General features: G+C 37.7%; 2 protein-coding genes across 7 annotated transcripts; one reads left to right on the forward strand and one right to left on the reverse strand.

The window, feature by feature from the left end:
• Positions 1-33: 33 nt before the first annotated feature.
• Positions 34-2,886, forward strand: LOC306987294 (uncharacterized protein). Its single transcript, XM_079591414.1, has 4 exons — positions 34-147; positions 2,085-2,151; positions 2,249-2,371; positions 2,766-2,886. The coding sequence occupies exons 1-4, from the start codon at positions 107-109 to the stop codon at positions 2,871-2,873; spliced, it is 339 nt and encodes a 112-aa protein (XP_079447540.1). The 5' UTR covers positions 34-106; the 3' UTR covers positions 2,874-2,886.
• jtb (jumping translocation breakpoint) lies at positions 2,808-7,587 on the reverse strand. Of its 6 annotated transcripts, none has more exons than XM_079591410.1 (6): positions 7,345-7,587; positions 6,398-6,588; positions 6,276-6,316; positions 6,081-6,172; positions 5,529-5,608; positions 2,808-4,305 (listed from the first exon to the last, which is right to left on the reverse strand). In XM_079591410.1, exons 2-6 carry the CDS (start codon positions 6,499-6,501, stop codon positions 4,149-4,151), a joined length of 474 nt encoding a protein of 157 aa, XP_079447536.1. In that variant the 5' UTR covers positions 6,502-6,588; positions 7,345-7,587; the 3' UTR covers positions 2,808-4,148. The 6 variants fall into 6 exon arrangements, with proteins under 6 accessions (XP_079447536.1, XP_079447538.1, XP_079447537.1 ...); XM_079591412.1 differs by having other exon boundaries at positions 2,933-4,305; positions 5,529-5,605; positions 7,345-7,580; XM_079591411.1 differs by lacking the exon at positions 7,345-7,587 and adding an exon at positions 7,051-7,334 and having other exon boundaries at positions 2,943-4,305.
• Between the last annotated feature and the right edge of the window lie 2,086 nt (positions 7,588-9,673).

Consider the following 9,673-nt stretch of genomic DNA (forward strand, 5'->3'; position numbering starts at 1 on the left):
ATCTTGGAACGGCCAGCCTGTCGTCACACACAGTAAGAATCAATGATGCCACTTGGCTCCTGGTTTTAGAGATTTAAATTCGCTAATAATAATTAAGCGGAAGAAGATGGATGGAAATTCGCTAATAAATGGGATAAGCTTGCACAGGTGAGAATGTGTTGGTTTGTGTTTTTATATATAACTCAATATATGGAAACAAATCAGGACCTCCTCGAAATCATGTCTCTTGCTGCATTCATGCATGTCGTATACCGAGATCATGACAACACGTGACGTTATATTCAGAGCTGTTCATGTCCTCGGACTGCGAATTATGGGTTGGCACAATTATCAACGCCTAATTGAAGGTCAGGTGGTACAGCAGTCACGTGGTACAAGAAGGAGCATTCAAACAATTCCCATCTTACAAGCTGTAATTATGAGCTCTACGAGGATTTGGAAGGTTTTAACGAAGTTGATATCATGTAATTGCAGTAATTACAACATGGCGTTAACGTATCTTCTGTTAGGAACCCAAGCAATCCCATTGGCTCAAATGACCTTTAATAGGCAGACACTCTTTAGCACCTGGTTACATTTCCTACAAAATCATGTTGAGATAAATGCAGTTTGAACTACAATGACCATTAATGTCTGTATTAGCAGAGAATGTCTAATAAGGGGAGAAGGTTCACTCTCGCTACACTTCCGGCTTCTGACTGGTTGCAGTTCCACTCTGATTCCATATGAGGGCGCTCACAGGACGAGTGCAGAATGAATGGAGGTCTATGGAGCTATACCCCTCAAAATCCACTTTTCTCAAGATATAATTTTTTGTCTAGTAATTTGAATGTTGTATTCGAAAGGAGATGCAAAGAAATCGCACATTGCTGGGTGTTAGATTTTTTAGAGTCACTTATTTGCTTTAAAAAGTCTTTCAAAATGTCAATGACGTCATACACATCGTACGTCCAGAGATACTGCTTTACGGCAATCCTTCAGTCACTTTGGTGCTTTCGCGCTCTGCACTTTATTTTCTCTCGAGGCATCGCCAGCACAGCGGACACAGGTAAACACACGTGCTAGAAGAGTTTCTGCTAGAAGACATTCTGTTCCCGCTTCGGATGCCATGATGCCATCAAGCGGTATCTCTGGTCGTAACCAGTCCTTCACTGACCAATCAGCGTTCATTAGCAGAATGCTAGCGTGTTATGGGCAACAACAACTCAACCTGTAAGAAATCGAAAGGACATAAGTACTCGTTCATTCAATTTTCGACCTATAACCCATGTTGAACTTGCCAAACCTACAATCAAATCTGAGATTTCTCAACGGCAATCGGCTGAAAGGGACACATTTAGCCGTCTAGCCCCATAGACTCCCATTCATTTTGCACTCGGGGGTGATCGCCCCCAGTGGAACTCTGGTGGAACTACAACCAAAATTCGGTACAATAGGACTTAATAGGGAGTGAACAGGCTCTCCGTAGACGGGCTCTGGTATTAGTTAGCTTATGTACTAGCATAGCATACAAATACCCGATTGGCCTGATCGCTTAATTTATTCACTCATTTGCACCTATAGGCTACATGTATTCACAATCATACTTGTTAAATGAAGTGTTAAATGTCCAAATATTTGTTATAAAAGAATGTGATGATGTTCAATTATTCACTTAATAGGATATTATTATTAACAGTTTAACAAGTGAAAGTATGTTCAATTTGTTTATAACTATATAAGCTATACATATTTTAAATTAATATCGTTCGTATGTACTAGTATTATAGTAGTATAATCATCAACTGAAAGTTTGATTTCGAGAGGACCCGATTTTGCTTTGACTGTTCCAAAATGGCGGATGGCTAACGTATCGCAGCCCATACAAACCTAACGAGGCATCTATGTATATATATTTCTATGATCAAGGAACGGGTTAGTTAGAGCCTTTAAATCCCACGGCGTGAAAACTCGTGCCAGAGCCCTCGCAACAAGAGCAAGCGCTCCTATGTGACTATAATAAAATAAAATAAAAATACAATGACAAATTTACCTATACTTCTCGTAGCAATTCACTGTGTTATATACATTTATTCTAAAATCAGTGGCGTGGATTCAAGACCGCCAGACTACGAGCCGACTGGACCGGGCATTGATGACGCGATTGAAGAGGTGAGTTGAAATAAATTGCGCGCGTGCATTTTTTTTTTTTACCTCGGATCATTAAATAATATGATCCGATAATCGGAAAACGTGCTGTTTGTTTCAGACAAAAGATATCACTGAACATAAAGAATATCTTCTAAGACAGCTCGTGCCTATTTTGAAGAAAAAGTTCAACCGTCTTCCAGGCGTATGTAGACGACTGAAGAGGAGGAGGATAACAATTCTGGTAGGCCTATTTAATTAGTCTCTTGCTTATTATAAGTCTGAATATTGTGACAAAGACGATTGTCGTGTATATTGCAGTAAAGTAGCATGCAACATTTTGCATTTATGAAGACAGACCTTCCCAACTTACTTTTTATTTTGTATTAATAGGGCAACTGAAAACCCGTTCTTCATAAGATTTACAGTAATATTTTCGGGTCATTGTGAGGATTTATTGGCCTTTTTTATTATTATTCTTGTTTTCTTTTAATCAAATTATACAATTCCATCCCAGGGTTGCTGATCCCAAATTGAGAAACTCTGGCTTCAAATCAATTTGCAAAAAAAAAAAAAAAAGTGTGTGCAGTTGAGAGGAACACACATCTTACCCTTCGTCCTCTTCTTCCTCTCCACAGTGTAACACAGCAAAGTTCTGTTCTGCCATGGCATATTCCCAGCATGGCCACATCTGCTCCTGCCCGAAAGGATCAAAGTGCTCTCATTTCTTTTTATGGAGTTTGTGATCTCTCTTTTTTTAAACTTTCATTACAATATACATTATACTCCACCATGACAGAATCATGTGACACCAGACAAACAATTCCTTATTCCCATTTATTCCTCAGTTCAGTATCAAGAACAGAAAGGGTCACACATCTTTCATGAAAATACCTTTTACATTTTAGGTAATCATTAGAATTGACTACGGATCAAAGCCTGATGAAATTCACATGGCTTCCTTTTTAAATTGTGGAATTTAAAAACCACCAATCAGCAAAGAGGCATTACTCTGTTAAACCAATCATAATAATAAATAAACAAATGGGGAAAAGTTTCAATACCCAAAACCATCTCGCGTTCATTGCAATATCACCTTCAATAAACAAGAATCTTACACAATGTTGATATTTTTCTATGAAGATCTTTACAAATAAAGAATTTGAATAAATCTTATCCATCCCATCAGCTTCAAAACACATTATAATGCAGTCTTGCATATATCAATCAAATTTGAATACAGAGCTGGTATTTTTGAGAACCAAGACATTTGTTCACATTATTGTATATAAAATATCTCTCAACTCATGAGGACAAAGACTGGAACTAAAACACAATGGCCGAGAAAAATAACATTAAAACTTTAATAAAGAGCACCTAGAAGTCTCTATAAAAGCTTATACTGAAAACAAGGATTTAACAAATGACAACTGCACATATAAGATGAATTAAGCTACTTTATGTTCCTGGAAGAAACATGTCAATGTTAATAAATGGATTGAGTGTCAGTTTGGAGAAAGTCAGGAAGTGTAGCACTTTCCAAAAAAAAAAAAACTTTGATATTCACTGAAACTCATTCTGTCAACAAACCCATAGTGAGGAAAAGTATTTCTTGTTTCAGGACGTTCACCATACAGTTCATTCTCAGTTTAACAAAATACTTGATGTGCTTCAGGATTATTTAAAACATGCAACACACACCCCCATATTCGATCTACACACACATCACCTTCACAGCATTTGAAAGAACAGGTATTTGCAGAGCTGTACAAAATAGGGACTGTCTTCCTCCTGTCTTGCATACTGTGTGAATGGATGTTCACATCTAGTTAAATCCCGCAGAGAAGCATCATCATCCACCAGTAATGTCAGTCGGGGGAGTAAGAGCGCACGTGTCCGTTCAGAGCTTTGTCTTTGTGCGTCCAGTACGAATAAACCAGTGATAAAGTCTGGAAGTCTCCATGAACTGTTGGGTTTCTGAGAGTTTATAACACCCTTAACTTTTAGTACGGTCCGGTCATCTAAATACATTCTATCTGTCTCCGAACCTTGTCTGAGGCTTGGCGGTCAAGTGAGCGTTGCCTTACGACCACCACTATTGCAAACACGACAGTGAGAGCCAGCGTTGCGCCCTCAAACTTCCAGAAGAGATGCTCCTCCATTTTGGCCGAGCGACAGCTGAACGGAAAACAATGAGAAAAATCAATTCAATTAGTATTTTTCTGGAACACCAGAGGATGAATTATAGTAAGCCAGAAATAATTGGTCGCCCTTTACGTTTGCCTGCGGGTTAAGCGAATATTTAGCAAATGAAAAGTATTGAAAAGAACTTGTGACTAAACCTCGTAACTCTATTGGATCCTCAAACTGTCAGTCAAACCTCATAACTCCGCCCACCTCTATCATGAATGAGGTGACACACACATTTTGGAGAGTCTCTGCTTGTTTGCAATGCGAGGGTAAATAAACTGGTTGTTTGAATAAGTATAACGCTTTCTTTACTCAAGAGAAACACACACACACACATAAATAAAGGCTAATGCTTTATGTATTTGAGGAGCAAAGAAGAGCGTCTTAGTCTAGCATTTGTCATTGAATAGCGATAGTTCGCCCAAAAATGATCTTTTTAATGAAATCTAAGAGCTTTCTGTTCCTCCATTGACAGCTAGGCAACTACGACTTTGACGCTTCTAAAAAATAATGAACAGATCGTAAAACGAATCCATATGAATTGAGCGGTTTAGTCCAAATTTTCTGAAGAGACTCAATCGCTTTATTTGATCCTGAAGATTGAATGTAGGCTTTTATTCACATATATCCTCTGTGCGAAGCACTTCATATTTTACAACATGAGATTTTGGCCAGATGACAGAAAAAACTGAACGTCCACACAGCTACAATACACTTTATAACCTGTAAGTTGATAAATGTAAGATGATGCACTTACTGCCTCAGATGTGGCCGTTCTAATGACGGATAAAACACACATGTCTGACATTCACTGGTCAAAAACCTCTAACTCCATTTGAGCTTGATTTTGGTGAATGTTAATAGTAATGACACATGACCATATATAAAGCCACGATATCAACGTAATATAATTTGCAAATAAAGCAGAGTTAGAAAATCATCATTTTCGGGGAATTTAGCACAAAGCAGATATTTAAGTTGTAGATATTGGGGAAGCTACTGTGACTTATTAAATGTAATAAATTACTTGTGATATAGAATTTTTGAATTTGCATAAAAATATATGGACAGAGACCTGGGTTTTGTCAACTGAACGGGTGTGTTATTGCTAGCCAACGATGTTCCACTGAACTGTGTTTGTAACGACAGAACTTGTGACTATACTTGGCTTTGGGAAACCCCAGAATTGGATATATAGTAGAGCCACTCACCTCTTGAATTCTTCTCTGTTAGACTTAGTGCAGTTGATCGTTTCTACAAATCCTGTTTGGCTGCAGGCTGGTATTGACTTCTGGAAAGAGGGTTTGCAAAGCAAACAAAGGAAACCTTTCAATTAATTCTCACAAATGAAAAATGCGCTTCTTCTGGAACGATCACAATTCACAATCTATCTACACATACATACATATATAAACAGAAATAATACTTTTATTCAGCAAGGAAGCATTAAATTGACCTACAACGACAGTAAAGGCATTTATAATGTTATAAAATATTTCTATTTCATATAAAAGCTGTTTTTAATCAGCACAGCTCTCGACATATTAAAATGATCTCGGAAGGATCATGTTCATGGATCAATTCAGCTTTGCATCACAGGAATAAAATACAAAATATATTGTAATAATATTTCACAGTGTTACTGTTGTATTGATCAATTAAATGCAGCCTTGGTGAGCATAAGAGACTTCTTTCAGAAACATTAAATAAATCTTACTGACCCTAAACTTCTGTGTGTGTGCGCGCACATCCAAGAAACTCACCGAATGGAAACCTTCGCACGCACTGCACTCTTTAGCCACCACAAACTCCTCCAGCTGCCAACATGGTGCGGTCATTGCCTTCGTCACTGCAACTGCAAAAGACAAAAACACAAGAATTATTACTATATGAACTTGGTACGCTCTAGCAGAACAATCTTTGATGAAATCCTGATGTTTGTACAGTAAATACAGTACCTGCTGCCTTCTCATCGCTAAGAAGAGCTGCTCCAAACACTCTAGAAAATAAAAAAAAGTGTAAACGTGATCAAACCTTTTGTTTTGCATTAGAAGAGAATCAATTTGATTTTTTTACTTACCTGAGAGACACTAAGCCCCAGAACAGCGCATGCAGGGCCAGGATCCGGGGTCTCAGACAGGACATGGGGATCCTACAGTCACTCTCCATCACTCTGATGCACATGCGTTTATAAAGCAGCACAACTGATGTTCACTGGCGGCTCATAGCTCAAAAATGCTTTTCTTCAGAGCAGCAACACATCCTAAGTATCTACAGAGACACGTGAAGAAAAAACGATGAGGCTGAACGTCATGTAAACACTGATAAATACCATAGACTGTGATGATGACACACTGACAGGCATTTTGAAGATTGACAAATAGTATGACCTGGGCTATCACGTGATGACTCAATACAAGTTGAAGTTACGTGTTCAAAAACAAAAAACAGTAATATAAACAAGGACATCACTGCTACAGTGTTAGTAGAACAACTAAAAACCTTAGAGGTTTAGTTTGGTGTTTGTCAAGCTAACTTAACGTACACAATTATGTAACGTTAAACCCGTTATGTTCAGTGAAGCATTAGTTGTTAGCTACACTAAGTTACGTTAACGTTAGCTAACAAAAAGTAGCAAACTACTCTCAAAGCTACATAAATGTCTTTATTTTCTTTCATTATTAAAGTTAACAATGTATATCATCAATCAAAGCATTATTTGCATCACCTTACCGGGTTTTGTCTTATCGCTGAAAAATTCCAACTGTTAAACAAACATAAACTCGGTGTTTGATCTAAAAACGGAGAAAAAGAACAACTTCCGCCGCTTAACAAATGACTTGACTTGGCTAACTCTCATCAGGGACAAACCGATACACACACACACACAGACACACACACACACACACACACACACAGACAGAAGTAGGAGCGCTGATGAGCTCACGAGTTTGGTAAACAGAAAGTGTGTTAAAGCTCCAACCAAACACAGTCCACATCATCACCAGGGCACGCGCAGTCACTCACCCGACATCATCATCACCCGAGCGCCGGTCCCTCCGCGAGAGGATCTCTGAAACACTGAACACTCATAGATCACTATATATATTCACACACACGACTGTTAGTTCTGAATACACCGTATTAATAGCTTTATTTACAGAGACCTCTAGATACGGGCCTCCCAGTGAAACGGAGAGAATTACGTCACAGGAGACTGTGGGTTTCAGATCCGATTAAAGTGTATCGCCCTCTAGCGGAGCGGCTCTCAATCTTAATAAATAAATAAATAAATATTTTTCTTGAACACTGCTCCTTCATTGTTTTATAAGCCACTTCGTATACTTTTTTGGTGGACACCTTCAGTTTTGACATTCAGACCCTTGCAGATTTGTGGATGGGTAATCATTAGACCCCGTTCATTGTTTTAATAATAGTTATAATATATTTTATAGAAGTGCAGTCTTAATTCGATTAATGCAAAGACTTTTATATTGTTGCAGATAACCACGAAAAAAATTATCACGGCTTCCACAAAATATTAAGCAGCACAAATATCTTCTAAAACTGTTTTTAACATTGATAATAATAAAATGTTTCTTGGGCAGCAAATCATCATATTAGAATGATTTCTGAAGGATCATGTGACACTGAAGACTGGAGTAATGATGCTGAAAATTCAGCTTTGATCACAGGAATAAATTACATTTTAAAATATATTAAAACAGAAGCTAAATGAGCATAAGAGACTTATTTCAAAAACATAAAAAAACGTATTGACCCAAACTGTATTTACAGTTTACAGTTATTTATATAGTTAAGTTTATTTATATAGTTTAAAATTATAGTTCCGGTAACAGCCACAGTCACATGGGTAATTTGAATAAATCCAGTTTAACTTATCAACCTATCATCAGATGTCCAGTTTGACAGTATATGTTTCATGTTTAAAGATACAGATTTCACTCTCACAAACTCAAAAACATTATCAAAATGTATATAGAAGAGCATTAAATTACTGTAAATGATAGATCTGTTACACCTGTTTTTCATAAACAAAATCTGGATTTATTCATTTTTTACAATCATGTCAGAGTAAAACATACATATTATAGATCAAGTTACCTCTCACACATTAGCAGTTGCCAATCATATCAATGAAGAAAAAAAGTATGACTTAATGCCTGAAAGGTTCAGTGTTCTGTTTAAAGGGACAGAAATGTTAGAGAGTGTGTATGTGTATGTGTGTGTGTAGGAAACAAGAACTACTGAAAAGTGTTTTCTTTTTTTCAAATACAGTCCAGTAGAAACAAATGTGGAGAATGAGATTTTCAAACAGCATATATTGAAATCTGTGAAGATGCGAGGGGAAAAGTAAATGTAGAAAATTCTGCTTAAATTGTGAACTCCAGTTCTGTCCATTATGAATCAATGCTATGACAAGTGGCCTAAGCGGTCCGTTAGGTCCAGCGTTGTACCGTAAACACATGGTCAGTGTGCTCTAGCTATGTCAGTAAGGCAGAGGAGTGCTGTATTCCCTACAACCCCCTCCATGCTGTCTGTTACCTGAACTGCATGTCATATAAAGCTAGATCCTGTCCCATAAACTGCATGCATATACTAACGTAAAGATCATGCATCAATGCTCGTCTCAAGGACTTCTAGTTTACTCAATTCTTCAAAAATAGTGGCGAGTCTGTACATGGCTGAGGTTAAGGTCACGTGTGAGACAACACCGATCGAATGATCCGACGGGATAAATAATGATCTATTGATCTCTACAGGGGCGATGAAAGGCATTCATTCTGAGGTCATAACCTGGTGAAAGATCGTAGTCTTAAAGGGATAGTTCACCCAAAAAATGACAATTCTGCAACATTTACTCACCCTCATGTTGTTTCAAATGCGTATGGCTTTAATAGGGTCCATGTTGCTATTTTTCACCACATTGACTTTCATTGGATTGTTCGCTGATGAAATTTGTGTGTAGAAGAAAGTCATGCAGATTTATAGACCAAAATGACAGAATTTTAAAGAGAACTATAATGCCTTTTTAAAGAGCCTTGATTTTGTTTTTAGGCTCTACTAGAATAGGTTTCCATGCTTGAATGTTCATTATTTTTCACATATTTGACTTAGTTGCAGCTCCTCTCTTCCCAGTCTGTCAGTAACGCTCTGTTTAGTTACTGTCTCTATGAAGCCCCTCCTTCTGAAAAGCACAATGCGCTCTGATTGGTCGGCTGGAACAGTGTGTTGTGATTGGTCAGCCGCTTCGCTTCGTTTAGAGAAATCTCACTCCCCTTACCATAACCGCCAGTTTCAACACACTACTAACTAACTAACTCAACCAGGCCTC

The sequence above is a fragment of the Phoxinus phoxinus genome (genome assembly GCF_949152265.1).
Source record: "Phoxinus phoxinus genome assembly, chromosome: 19".
In the NCBI taxonomy this organism is placed as follows: domain Eukaryota; kingdom Metazoa; phylum Chordata; class Actinopteri; order Cypriniformes; family Leuciscidae; genus Phoxinus; species Phoxinus phoxinus.

Excerpts from the sequence above, each read along its gene's own strand:
- jtb (XM_079591408.1), bottom strand. The coding sequence starts at position 6,501 with ATGTGCATCAGAGTGATGGAGAGTGACTGTAGGATCCCCATGTCCTGT. Across the intron at positions 6,317-6,397 it reads TGGGGCTTAGTGTCTCTCAG|AGTGTTTGGAGCAGCTCTTC; the intron begins GTAAGTAAAAAA and ends TTTATTTTCTAG. Across the intron at positions 4,306-5,528 it reads AACAGAGAAGAATTCAAGAG|CTGTCGCTCGGCCAAAATGG; the intron begins GTGAGTGGCTCT and ends TTTTCCGTTCAG.
- LOC306987294 (XM_079591414.1), top strand. The coding sequence starts at position 107 with ATGGATGGAAATTCGCTAATAAATGGGATAAGCTTGCACAG. Across the intron at positions 148-2,084 it reads AATGGGATAAGCTTGCACAG|TGGCGTGGATTCAAGACCGC; the intron begins GTGAGAATGTGT and ends TTCTAAAATCAG. Across the intron at positions 2,372-2,765 it reads GGAGGAGGATAACAATTCTG|TGTAACACAGCAAAGTTCTG; the intron begins GTAGGCCTATTT and ends TCCTCTCCACAG.